The 14009-nt window shown below is 47.4% G+C and overlaps 1 gene segment (V, D, J or C); it reads right to left on the minus strand.

Annotated features, from left to right (window-relative positions):
• Positions 1–5068: 5068 nt before the first annotated feature.
• LOC132225683 (immunoglobulin heavy variable 1-46-like) overlaps positions 5069–14009 on the minus strand; it is a 46438-nt gene continuing 37497 nt past the window's right edge. Inside the window, 2 exon segments of the V gene segment in view lie at positions 5069–5126; positions 5756–6056. Coding sequence covers positions 5069–5126; positions 5756–6056 — 359 coding nt within the window.

Here is a 14009-nt window from a genome sequence, read left to right on the forward strand (position 1 = left end):
TTTATTGTGTTCAGTATGTTCCACATATGAGTAAGGTCATGTGATACTTGTCTTTCTCTGACTGGCTTGTTTCACTTACATGATACTCTCCAGGTCCCTCCATGCTAGGGTCCAACCCCAGCAGGTCCAGGGGTCCCCAAAGGTGTGGACGGAGTCGGCGAAGAAGGAATGACATGGAGACAGCATTCAGATGATCATCATAGCGAAGTTCTCTAGCCAAGTTCTATGTCTAGGTTCTTCAGTCAGGTTCTGCAGGTTCTTCAGCCAAGTTCTGTAGCCAGGTTCTGTCTCTAGGTTCTTTGACCAGTTTTTCTCATTAGGTTCTGTCTCTAGGTTCTTTGGCCAGTTTCTGTCCAGGATCTTTTGCTATGTTCTCTCTCTTCTAGGTTCTGTGTCTAGGTTCTGTATCCTGTTGTCTTGTTACATCTGTATTTATACCAGTTGATTCCAATCCTATCAATCTCTATTCCAAAGGTTAGGGCGTTTCTTATCTCCATTCCAGGGAGTAAAGATTATGTAGCTTAAGCATGATTGTTCATAGTTAAAGTGATTAATTACCCGCCTGGCACTTAGTTAAGGGGTTTTATTCCCTCCCTAACTTCAGGGGAAAAATCCCTACCTGGGGAAACAACCTTTCTCAGAGAGGTGACCTTGGTTAAAACACATAAAGCCAAGAAGGTGAGCAAACATATTAAGAACAGTATGCCATACATGCCAGGTCCCTTGAAACAGCAAGGATGGACTGGCTCCGGGAAAATTCCTCCTTTTTTATTTTTTAAAAGCAGGCATTAAAAAGAAAAACCCCATATGCTCTCTTATATCCATTTTAAGAGTAGGATTGGCGCTTTCGGCTATTACCTGAGTCCTGATCTATCATCCCAGGGAGAGCTTGCCAATCCTGCACTTTTCCGGGGTGGAAAGGCTGCAGTGGGGTTAAGGATAAGGCTCCTTGGGCCTACCTTCTCCCATGCCTTTACATTTACCTTTCCTTCCTCAGAAAAGCATGGACATACTTCTTGTATAAAACGTTATGTCTGATTGGGAGTAACCTTAATTCCTCTGCTAGCAAGCACATGTGTTAAAAGATCAATACAGTGTCTTCTTTCTTTGGACTCAGTATGGCACATCTTCTCAATCTAAGAAGCAATACAGAGTCTTCTTTCTTTGACTCAGTATGGCACATCTTCTCAATCTAAGTTCTGTACTATCCACCTTCTTACCCTACTTATCCTCTATAGGGGGGGTCTTCAGTACCCTGGTGGAGTCCTATCCGTCCTGAACATGGGGGTTCTCAATCGGTTGGGCTTACCTAGGGGAATCCTGTTCCAGGGGTTCCCAAAGGTGTGGATGGAGTCGGTGAAGACTATCCACCCTCTTCCTATGGTGGAGTCCGATCCGTCCCGAGTGCGGGGTGCTTGCCTAGGGGAATGGGGGGCTTACCTAAGGGTCCCTGTTCAGGCGCCAGATGCTGGGGTCCAACCCCAGTGGGTCCAGGGGTCTCCAAAGGTGTGGACGGAGTCGGCGAAGAAGGAATGACACGGAGACAGCATTCAGTTGATCAGCAGCCTAGCCAGGATCTCTAGCCAGGATCTCCAGCCAAGTTCTGGTCTGGATCTCAAGAAAAGTTCTGGTTAGGATCTCCAGCCAGGTTCTGTGTCCATGTTCTCTTGCCAGGTTCTCCAGCCAAGTTCTGTAGCAATGTTCTCTCGCTAGGTTCTCCAGCCAGGTTCTGGCCAGGTTCTCCAGCCAGGTCCAGTCACCAGGTTCTAGTAAGGTTCTCTTGCCATGTTCTATCCAGGTTCTGTAGCCAGGTTCTGTCTCTAGGTTCTTCAGCCAGGTTCTCTCGCTAGGTTCTGTCTCTAGGTTCTGTTGCCAGTTTCTTTCCAGGATCTTTTGCCATGTCCTCTCGCTAGGTTTTCCAGCCAGGTTTGGTCGCCAGGTTCTGTAGTCAGGTACTATCCAGGTTCTCCTGCCATGTTCAGTCTAGGTTCTCTCACTAGGGTCTGTGTCTAGGTTCTGTGTGTAGGTTTTTTGTCTAGGTTCTGTGTCTAGGGTCTGTCTTCTAAGTTCTGTCTCCTTTTGTCTTGTTACATCTGTATTTATACCAGTTGATTCCAATCCTATCAATCTCTATTCCAAAGGTTAGGGCGTTTCTTATCTCCATTCCAGGGAGTAAAGATTATGTAGCTTAAGCATGATTGTTCATAGTTAAAGTGATTAATTACCCGCCTGGCACTTAGTTAAGGGGTTTTATTCCCTCCCTAACTTCAGGGGAAAAATCCCTACCTGGGGAAACAACCTTTCTCAGAGAAGTGACCTTGGTTAAAACACATAAAGCCAAGAAGGTGAGCAAACATATTAAGAACAGTATGCCATATATCCCAGGTCCCTTGAAACAGCAAGGATGTACCGGCTCCCACCCCAGCACCTCCATGCTTTCCCAAAGGGTAAGAGATCCTTCTCTTTTACTGCTGCATAGTATTTGGTGGCATAAATGTACCACAGCTTTTTATCCACTCAACTACTCATGGGCATTTGGGCTGTTTCCAGTCTTAGCTATTGCAAATTGTGCTGCTATGAACATAGGGGTGCATACATTGTTTCTGATTGGTGTTTGGGATCCCTTAGCATAAATCCCTAAAAGTGGGATCACTGGCTCAAATTGCAGTTCCATCTTTCATTTTTTGAGTAAACTCCATACTGTGTTCCATTGGCTGCACCAGCCTGCATTCCCAAAGCAGAGCAGGAGAGTTCCCTTTGCTCCACATACTCACCATTTTTAAAATATATTTTTATGTTTTTTTTTTACAGAGAGGAATGGAGTGGGATAGAGAGTTAGAAACATCAATGAGAGAGAAACATCGACCAGCTGCCTCCTGCACACCTCCCTCTGGGGATGTGCCTGCAACCAAGGTATATGCCCTTGACCGGAATTGAACCTAGGACCATTCAGTCCGCAGGCCAACACTCTATCCACCGAGCCAAACCGGTTTTGGCGGCAATATGGACATTTTAATGATGTTAATTCTAACAATCCATGATCACGGTATATTTTTCCACTTGTTTATATCTTCCTCTACCTCTTTATTCAACATCCTGTATTTGTCTGAGTACAAGTCTTTTACCTGCTTGGTTAAGTTTATTCTTAAGTATCATAATTTTTTTGATGCAATGGTAAATGAGATTGTTGGTTTGGTTTCCCTTTCTGAGAATTCATTATTGGTGTATAAAAGTACCATTGATTTCTGGGTGTTATTTTTGTATCCTTCTATATTGCTGAATTCCTTTATTAAATCTAGCTGTGTGTTTTGTGGAATCTTTTAGGTTTTCTGTGTACAATATCATGTCATCTATGAATAATAAGAGTTTTACTTCCTCCTTTCTATTTTGGATGCCTTTTATTCTTGTCTGATTGCTGTGGCTAGGACTTCCAGTACTATGTTGAATAAGAGAGGTGAAAGTAGGTCTTTCTGTTTTGTTGGGTTTCTTAGGGGAAATGGTTTTTGTTTTTGCTTATTGAGTATGATTCTGGCTGTAGGTCTGTCATACATGTCATTTATTGTATTGAGATAAGAGCCCTCTTCTTCCACTTTGCTGAGAATATTTATCAAAAGTGGGTGTTGGGTTTTGTCGAATGCTTTTTCTGAATGTATAGATATGGTCATGTTATTTCTGTCTTTCTGTTTGTTTATGTGCTGTATCACGTTTATAGATTTGTGCATATACTACCAGCTTTGCATCCCTGGGATGAATCCCATTTGGTCATGGTGTATTATCTTTTAAATATATTGCTGGATCCAATTTGCTAATATTTTATTGAAGATTTTAGCGTCTATGTTCATCAGGGATATTGGCCTGTAATTCTCTTGCTTAGTAGTATCACCTGGTTTTGGAATAAGGATAATGCTGGACTAATAAAAGAGTTTGGAAGTGTTCCTTCCTCTTGGATTTTTAAGCTTTCCAGACACAGTGGGTTCTCATAGCTCCTGGAAACCCACCAAAGAGGCAAGGAGGGAAGTGCAGGAGGTCTCCTCTGTCCTGCAGATGTGAGTGTGGTGAAGGTTTAGTCATTCCAGCACCTATGACATGGAGGCTGGAAAAATGCTGTGATAGATTAACATGCTGGCTGGAAGATTTCCATTGTCAAACACTTTCATGAAGTGCAACAAGGAGCTTGGAAGACTGATGAACCTTGAGCTTTAGCAAAGGCTAAAGCTATGCACCAATTATACTGTCGAGATAGTGGTGGCTCAAAGCACTATCCGGACCTAAGAGCCTCAAAGTAAATCTTTACTAATGTTTACTGACCTTAAAGATAGTCTGTCTGCTATGGGATTGCCATGCCTAAGTGAGGGCAAAGATGTGTATCTAAGTTGAATAAAGCTAACAGGTCAAGGGCTTCAGGGATCTTGTCTGCTAAAGGGAAGTTTCCAACTGGCTCCCCCATAATTTCCTAAATTCATATTTCTTGCCTAGTGCTTTCATTTGTGTGTCAGCCCCTTCTCCAGATCCTGAACCCTAGCTGTGCTGGTTGCAGCTTCACACATGCCCCACAAGCAGCCTCTACCTGGGTTATTATCCCGTCTGAGTCCTCAAAGGACTGATCTACAGAGGATCCAACGCTGTCATTTTTTTTTTAAAGATATTTTATTGATTTTTCACAGAGAGGAAGGGAGAGAGATAGAGAGAGTTAGAAACATCGATGAGAGAGAAACATCGATCAGCTGCCTCCTGCACATCCCCCACCGGGGATGTGCCCGCAACCCAGGCACATGCCCTTGACCGGAATCGAACCCGGGACCTCTCAGTCCGCAGGCTGACGCTCTATCCACTGAGCCAAACCGGTTTCGGCCAACGCTGTCATTTTGAAATGTCAAACTTTAGCCCATGATTTTAAGTAAAAAATATTGCAAAACTGTAAAGCTGTCTTGTTCACCAAGAGATTTTCCAAGTCAGCTGCTTGTTGAAATAAGATAATTTCCAATTAACCTTGTTAAACATCCCTATGAAACTGTATGACACGGGATACGCACACTGCTGTCATCTCACAACAGCGCTGGTGTGGCACTTATGGGGAGAGAGCTGAGGTCATTTCCTGTGGCACCAGAAACAGCAAGTCCTGGCACCTGTACAGGGGAGGTGACCAGGGGGCAGCCCTCAAGAGCCCTTTGCACCATTCAGATGGGTCCATCCAGCTTCAACTCTTCGTGGGATGTGACATGTTTTATTTACTGTGGGCCTGTCAGAAGGAAGGGCCGTATGGGGACAGGAGTGCATGTGGGTCAGAGCGTGAGCTCAGCACAAAGGGGCCTGGGCTGTGCTGGGGTCTCTCTTGGAGGGAAAGTTCCAACCACAGGCCAATGAGAGCCCTGAGGATGGTCTCTGTGGAGAAAGAAAAGCAGGAAACACAGACACATGGTGAGGAGAGTCCCCATCACTGCCCACATGTCATCTGCCAGCAGCAGAGTTATCCCTTCCTCTGAGGTCTGCAGTGAGAAAGCAGGAAATTAGAGCCTCAGAGAAAGAGCAGGAGCCATCCCTGGAGGCAACTGAGAGCTTGAGAGGAAATCCCTGTGCCCAACAGGAAGGCCCTTCCCTCCCCACCTCCCTCAGTCCCTGCTCCTGGGGCTGTTCTCTGTGCTGTGGGTCCTGAGCGCCCCCTGGTGTCCTGAGCGCCCCCTGCAGCCCAGCCCTGCTGTCTCCTCAGGGAGGTTTGTGTCTGGGCTCACACTGACTTCCCCTCACTGTGTCTCTTGCACAGTAATACACGGCCGTGTCCTCGGCTCTCAGGCTGCTGAGCTCCATGTAGGCTGTGCTCATGGACGTGTCTCTGGTCATGGAAACTCTGCCTTGGAACTTCTGTGCGTAGTTTGTGTTTCCATAGCTAGGGTGAACCATCCCCATCCACTCAAGCCCCTGTGCTGGGGCCTGTCGCACCCAGTGCATCCAGTAGCTGGTGAAGGTGTATCCAGAAGCCTTGCAGGAGACCTTCACAGAGGCCCCAGGCTTCCTCACCTCAGCCCCAGACTGCACCAGCTGCACCTGGGAGTGGACACCTGTGGGGAGGAGACAGGAGTCAGTGGAATCCCCCTTGACTCTCCCTGGACCCTCCTTCACCCAGGACAGGAGTCCCTTACCTGTCACCATGGCCACCAGGAGGAGGGCTCTCCAGCTCCAGTCCATGCTGAGGTCTGTGCTGTGAGCACTTCTTTAGGGGAGGGTGTGGCTGTGGGTGATGCCCTCAGGGCACAGACTTACCCATATTTAACCTTGCCTTCCTTCTCTCTTTTGCATATTCATGAAGCAGAGTATTTCATAGCTGAGGTCTTGACCCCACCTGAGAGAAGATGGGTGACACAGGGACCATGTTCAGTGGGAGTCTGAGGGTCCAAGTCCTAATTCTTTTTCTTTAAATTAAACCTTTATTGTTGAAGGTATTACACATGTCTCCTCCATCCCCCATTGACACCTTCTAGCCCGGTCCGGGTGCGCAGGTCTTCACCACCCTATTGTCTGTGTCCCTTGATGATGCACATATGCATATGAGTTTGTTGGTTGACCTCTTCCCACACACCCTCCCACCCGACCACGACTTCCCTCTGTGATTCTCCAGTCCGCTCCATGCTTCCAGGTTTCTGTATCCATTCTCTTCATCAGTTTATTTTGTTAATTACATTTCACATATGAGTGAGATCCTGTGATACTTTTCTTTCTCTGACTGGCTTATTTCATTTACATGATACTCTCCAGGTCCCTCCATGCTGTCCCAAAGGGTAAGAGATCCTTTTCTTTTACTGCTGCATAGTATTCCGTGGCATAAATGTACCACAGGTTTTTAATCCACTCAGCTACTCATGGGCATTTGGGCTGTTTCCAGATCTTAGCTAATACAAATTGTGCTGCTATGAACATAATTGTTCATACATTTTTTCAAATTGGTGTTTGTGGTCCCTCCGCATATATTCCTAAAAGTGGGATCACTTGCTCAATTGGCAGCTCCATCTTTAATTTTCTGAGGAAACTCCATACTGCATTCCATCATGGCTGCACCAGCTGGTATTCACAGCAGTAGAGTATGAGGGCTCCCTTTTCTCCACATCCTCTCCAGCACTTGTCATTTGTTGATTTGTTGATGGCAGCCATTCTGACAGGTGTGAGCTTCCTGCGCACACTCCTCCTTTATGCAAGCTCATGGCCTATTGCAGAGACACCAAATAGTTACATCAGAAATAGTCATGGCTCTACGTGGAGAGAAGACATGAAATAAAAGCAGTGATTGCATATGTGCACAGCATAGTATCCTTCATATGCTGAAATGATGGTAGAAGGAGATTGAATTGTTTTCTCAGTCTAGTGTCATCAGTGATGTTGGGGTTTATAGGGAGGTGAGTGACAAGAATTCCACAGTAGAATTTCTCACAGGAAATGGAACTTCAACCCCGAGGGGAATCCCTCCCTTCCAATCTCCCTCTGCACTTCCCCTTGGTGGTCACTGTGGTCAGATGGTGGTGGGCTCTCCCCCATAATATACAACATCCTTACTGTGTAATACACACATTCTCCCATCAGGCACATGATTCTGAAATATAATCTCATGCTAAGCTTGTCATTGAATATCCTTGATGAAATTCTTGGTGGGACAAATGTTTTACTTTTATTAAAGTTCAATACATCAGTATTTTCTTTATTGGCATCTGTTTTGGGTGATTTTACAAAGAATTCCCTAGGAAATTGTGAGCATCCACTGCCCATGTGGATTGGCTATAGCAGCCACGGGGTCTTGAGTAGGTGCTGGTACCAAGGGGGAGAGCTGCTGGGAAACTACCCATAAATGTGGACTTGACTGTGCAACTGGTTGAGGGGAGGAAGCTGGACTTGATTTGAGTCACAGGACAGAAATGTGCCTGAGGCTCATGGACAGAGAGTTACTAGACATGTGGTTTTAAAGCCTCCTCCAGGGAAGTCCCAGAAGGAAGTGCAGGGCATGAGATAGAGACAGCTCATGTCATCATAGGAAATACCTGAATAATGATGAGCAGGAGTTGATTGAAGTAGAAACGTTATGGATCATGCAGGCAGGTGTCAAGAGCAATAAGGAACCTGTCACTGCAAACTGGTGGGAAGGGGACCCCTGTTTTCTACATTCACATTCTCAGTGTTTCTGTTCTAGAAGGTGACACCTTCCCTGGTGCATGGAATTAGGACTTGGATACATTTGAAGTCATGACTGATATGATCTCAACATGGATTCCTGAAGCTGCATGATTCATTGTTGCCCCTTCAATGAAATCTCTCAACACGGCTGGGAAAGGGTGGACACCACTCTTTGCAGGAGCCATGGTGATGGTGTGTCTGTATGAGGAGCCTTCATTTCATTGGACCAGGACCCCTGTCTCAGTCCATCGTTGTCATCATAACCATTATCATCCTTATCACCACCATCACCATCATCATCATCATCATCATCATCATCACTCTCATCATCAGCAGCACCACTGCCTCACTTATAATAGTTCTTGCACTCCTTTCTGTAGATATTGTTGTTGTCATCAAGTAATGACCCTTTATCTTATTTTTGGTCATATATTAAAACTTTTAAGGAAAATACCTGGCTAGACATTATATTACTTTACATTTGAATGCTGACAATGTTTGGCTCATTCCTAGCCTCTTCTCCATCTGCCACACATGGGAATCTGACCCAAAATATTTGTCTCCTCTTCATTTGTCACTCGGAGGTAGAAACCACATAAGCCGCTGAAGGCAGAATTCCTTCCCTATCCCACCAGCTCACCAAAATAAAAGCACCAAACCAGTCTCCTTTCCTGGCTCCATCAAAGCAGGTCTGACTTGCTGAAGGACCTTCCTGTGCTTCTCAGAGATTTAGTTATGTATGTAATAAACATTTAATGTACCTTGATGTGTGCTTGTCGTCACCCTGGACATCTGTACCAATCTGGTGTGGGTCCCTATGCCTCTGCCTGGTGACACCTATTCTTGTTGCTATGAGCACCATGACAGGTCAATGACCTTCACCACAAAGGTTTTTCTTCCCTAGCTTTGGGGTCACATTACTCTGGTGCCCACCGTTTAACATGCTCCCATCCTGCTGCCTGGGATCCTGAGTCTGTGGGGCTGAGTTGCACAGGCCCCACAGAGCCTGTTGAGTAGTCAGAGCCTCTGGTTGGATTTAGGTGACCAGGGTCAGAATTAGATAATTATTATTTGGACACAAGACTTTCCCAAAGAAAGTCTCTGTGGTTTGGCCACACGAAAAAGTTGTCTCTCTTCACAACAGACTTTTCTCACTCAGAGACTCAGACATACATGCAAAATCAAGATCCAGAGGTTCCCTGGGGGAAACTGTGACATGAAGAGGAAGCCACGCAGGAACCAGCCCAGACCTCCAACTGCACCTGCTGCTGGGATGGTCCTTGTGTTCAGGGACTCTGCGCGGCCCCTGGTGTCCTGGACACTCCCCGCAGCCCACCCCTGCTGTCTCTTCAGGGAGGTTAGTGTCTGGGCTCACACTGACTTCCCCTCACTGTGTATCTCGCACAATAATACACGGCCGTGTCCTCGGCTCTCAGGCTGCTCATTTGCAGGTACAGCGTGTTCTTGGCGTTGTCTCTGGAGATGGTGTAGCGGCCCATCACAGAGTTGGCATAGTATATGGTACCGCTAGCACTACTAATGTATGCGACCAACTCCAGCCCCTTCCCTGGAGCCTGGCGGACCCAGCTCATGTAGTAGTCATCAAAAGTGAATCCAAAGGCTGCACATGAGAGTTTCAGGCTGCACCAGGCCTCCCCCAGACTCCACCAGCTGCACCTCACACTGGACACCTGCAAACACAGAAACACAAGGTGGACTGAGAATCACATGGAAGCACCAACAGGCACAGGCACAGGTCTCAGCGCTCCCCACTCCTGAGAATGACCTTGAGAAATGATCAGGAGGAAAACGCAGCTTGGCACCAAGTCCATGGTGGAGCCGCTGGGGTCCTGTCTCAGGAACTTGGGCTCTGGGTGTCTCCCCAACATGCCGGGCAAGGGCCCCCTTTTATGAGCAGGAGGAGAGCCCCATTTGCATGGAGTCTGCATATAAGAGTGCAGCTGGGACCCTGGGCTGCATGCCTGACCTTGTCATCCTAGGGGCGACCCAGATGGGAAAGGACTCAAGGATGCTGGTCTCAAGGGGTCATGTCCTGACTCCGCTTCCTCCCTTCTTTCCTGAGCCCCATCACCCTGACCCCATTCCTTTGGGGGCAGCTTCCAGGATTGAGAGTCCTCCTTCCTGGGGTTTTGATGAGGACCCAGGGCCTCACCCAGAGGCGCATGGATGGAACTTCCTCTCACTCTCCTTCCCCGGTCGTGGGACATGTCACCTTTCTGGGATTCATTAAGAAGACTGCAATGGATGATGCTTTCATTTTGAGACTGAAAGATTCTCCTTGTTATTTTCGTCAATCAGATCCTACGCAAAACTCGAACCTCTACATGTGAGGAGGCAGGAGATCCTGGGCTGGACACTGTGGCTGTGGGCTCTGTCTCAAACCTGCTGCCACTCTCACAAGCACACAGCTGCCTCCCGAAGGCACACATTTCACTCAACTTCCCTGCTGTTCCTGTGCAAAAGCCCTGTTTGCAGCCCCTCAAAGTGGGAGTTTCCATCACTTAAAAAATGAGTCCTAGCTGGTTTGGCTGAGTGGATAGAGCATGGTCCTGTGGTGCTGGAGACCAATTCCAGCATGTCATAATTTCAAGAGTTTCATCAAAAGGTTGATGATACTTGGGGACTCAACAGGGTTGAGTCACACAAGTCGTCACCTGCATCTGGGAATGGCTAAAGGCATTTCCCCAAACTTGAAAAGGGATTATTGATTGCGGCTGCCAGACAGCTAAAAAGCATCTTTATCTACATGTTATTGCCTCCTACTGGCCAAACACCTGTACAGCCCCTGTAGAGCTGTAGGCTAATTCCTCCCTTCTGACAATGTTTCTGTATACCCTTTGAAGTGTATATCTCTGCCTTTCTTCAGGACAAGTTGTGTTAATAAAAACCATGAGGTCCTGGGGACGATGAGAGAATCTAAGACCTTAGACTTAAGACCTTAGATCTTAGCTTCTTTAGCTAAGCTCCTCTGACACCCAAATGCCTTTTAAAATTATATCTGGTCTCCGCACTCATTATTTGTCCCTGGGCTCTTTAATCTACGCACGGCCTTCTCCAGATTCCTGAACCATTCTTGATGTTGGGACAGGAACCCTAGCACTGTGGAATGAAGGGTCCCAGGTTGGATTCTGGTCAAGGGCACTTACCTTTCTTGCAGGCTCTTTCCCTGGTCGGGGCTGGTCCTGGAGAAAATCAATCCATGTGTTTCTCTCTCATCCATGCCCCCCCGCCTCTTTCTCACCTTAAAAACCAATGAAAAAATATCCTTGGGAGAAGATTAACAAACAGAAAAATAATAAAAATTAAACAAATAATAAAAATTAAATAATTACAAAAAATGATTAAAAATGGAATATGATGGCTCTTGGAAGCAAAACCCTGGGTAGATAGTTGAGGCACCACTTCCTCCTTAGAGGCAGGTGAGCACCTCCCTTCTCAGAGGAGAGCGGCCACCTTTGTCCATTCTCCCACAGCCCCAGGTGAGGACAGACGGACACAGGAATCTGGGACTGTAATTACTTTTTCGCCTGGGAAGGCTGCCACCACCTCTTGGAAAGTGTAATCATGCTGGGGAGGGGGTGGGCATGGGCAGGTCAAACACAACAAAGCCTTCTTTCTCTCTTCATTCTTTTAAAATATGTTTTTAAAATTGATTTTAGAGAGAGGGGAGGGGAGAGTGATAGAGAGGTAGAAACATCGAGAGAGACAGAAGTGGATGGGCTGCCTCCCCCTCTAAATCTAAAAACATTCTATTATTTCTGCCAGATTGGTTTCTGTGAGGAGGCTGCTCAGACTGCCATGCCAGCCCCGGCCTACAGTCCACCTGCCTTTGTTTCTCATGGACCCTGACCGCAACCCAGGCATGTGCCCTGAGCAGGATCCATCCTGAGACCTCCTGGTTCCAGGCCTGATGCTCAACCCCTGAGCCACACCCCGGGGCTCCTTCCCTCTCTGTGTAGCATGTACCTGACTCAGGTTTTCTCAGTTGCTGCAGGTCTCTGACTGTGTTTGAGAGCCTGACAGATGCCAGTTCTGATAGTGTCGGTTTGTTTTTTGATGTTTTTGTAGAGGAACAAGAGTTTGGAGCTGCCTACGCCACCATTTTGCTTCAGCCCCTTCTGCTCAGTGACTCCTTTTGAACAAACAGAAAACGAGAAGGGAGAAGAGCAACCTCCCAGAAATCTACCAACAACAGAGAAAACAGACGGGGCCCAGCGCCCATCCCAGGCCAGCAGAGGTGGGAGGAGGGGCTCAGGCTGAGCAGTGACTCAGGTGTTTTTAAGGAGACCCTGTGTTTTAGGAAGATGAGCTTCCTGTTCCTGGAGGACCCCAGACACACATCCAGAAGGGGCAGCTTTGACAGGAGTTAGCTGGATGGGCAGGCAGACAGGGCAGGGCCCATGGGAAACAAAGGCAGATGGAGGGTAGGCGGGGCAGTCTGAGCAGCCCAACCACAGGGACCACCCAGGCAGACATAACAGAATGTTTCTGGACTCTGAGCGGGAGGCCTGGGAAACGAGGGAGGGCCCGCGACAATAAGGTGAACGCACACAAGGGAACAGGGCTGTGCAGGTCCCTTGTGGGCAAGAACAATGAGGGGCCAATCAGGTGGGCACACGGGTAGACACAGAGCAGGCTGGTGGCACATAAACACCCGAGACCACAGGCTTCAGTGGCAGCCCATTAGTGGCCCCCTCCCCGTGCAGGAAGCCTGAATCTGCTTGTAATAAATGCTCCATGCTTTTGGTGACCCTCAATCCCAGGAACAGAAAAAGGTGGGCTTGCTGTTCTGGTTATCAAGATTGGGTAAATCAACTCTGAAAAATACTCTGCACAGGCTTAGAGGTTCTCATGTCAACACTTCAAAGTGGTGGTACATTTATGCTGTGGATTTTATGCCAATTCAACCAGCAGGGGAACCTGCCAGAGTGTCACAGGGGGAGACAGAAAAGCTGGGGAAGGATACTTCCTTTCCTTCTCCTTTTCTATACACTTTCCTTGACTTCAGAGAGGAGGCAAGCAGAGTAATGGGATCATCCATGATGAGAATCATGGATTGGCTGCCTCCTGCCCTCGCTTCTCTGGGGATGGAGACTGCAACCCAGGCATGTGCCCTGACCAAGGAATCGAACTGTGAGCTACTGGTTCATAGGTCGATGCTCAACCTCCAGTCACACCTTCTTGGCTGGAAAACGATGGGACACTTACGGCCATGACAACTAACAGCAAACTTGTCATCTCCAACACCTGTGAATTCTTTCCGTCCAGGTAGCAGGTTTTTAATAATTGTGTGCACTTCCCTCTCCACACGGGGAAGAAACATGTATGAAAGTAGGTTGTCAATGAAGAAAAGACAACATGTTGCTGTAAGACATGTCCAAACATGTAGAGAATGTTATATAAGATTTTATTGGGGCCAAATGGATGACAACTGTGGGGGAGCAAGACCTCCAATGCTCCAGAGAATAACCGTTTGCAGCTGTGTTTGTGCATTTACAGTTAAGGAGGGAAGGTGAGGCGTGACATGGAGGTGGGAGAGAGCAAGGTGGGGACTGGGTGCCAGGACAGTGAACAGGAGGTGCTCTCCTGAGGGTGGTCATGCTGATGTCAAAGGTGTGTTAACCCAGATGCACAGGAAGCATGGACTGGGTGCTTAAGGCAAAGATGAGCCTTTTAGTAAAGAAGTCAGAGGCCTGGGCGCGCCCACCCCCAGGACTGCCCAGGTAGGATGTGTGATCAGAGCCTCCTGTGAGGGTCCTGTCAGTCACTGAGTTTTGTCAGATTTAGAACAGAGCCCCCTTTTTGTTCACAAATACAATCCCTAAAACTTGACA

This window comes from Myotis daubentonii, assembly GCF_963259705.1.
Source record: "Myotis daubentonii chromosome 1 unlocalized genomic scaffold, mMyoDau2.1 SUPER_1_unloc_1, whole genome shotgun sequence".
Classification (NCBI taxonomy): Eukaryota; Metazoa; Chordata; class Mammalia; order Chiroptera; family Vespertilionidae; genus Myotis; species Myotis daubentonii.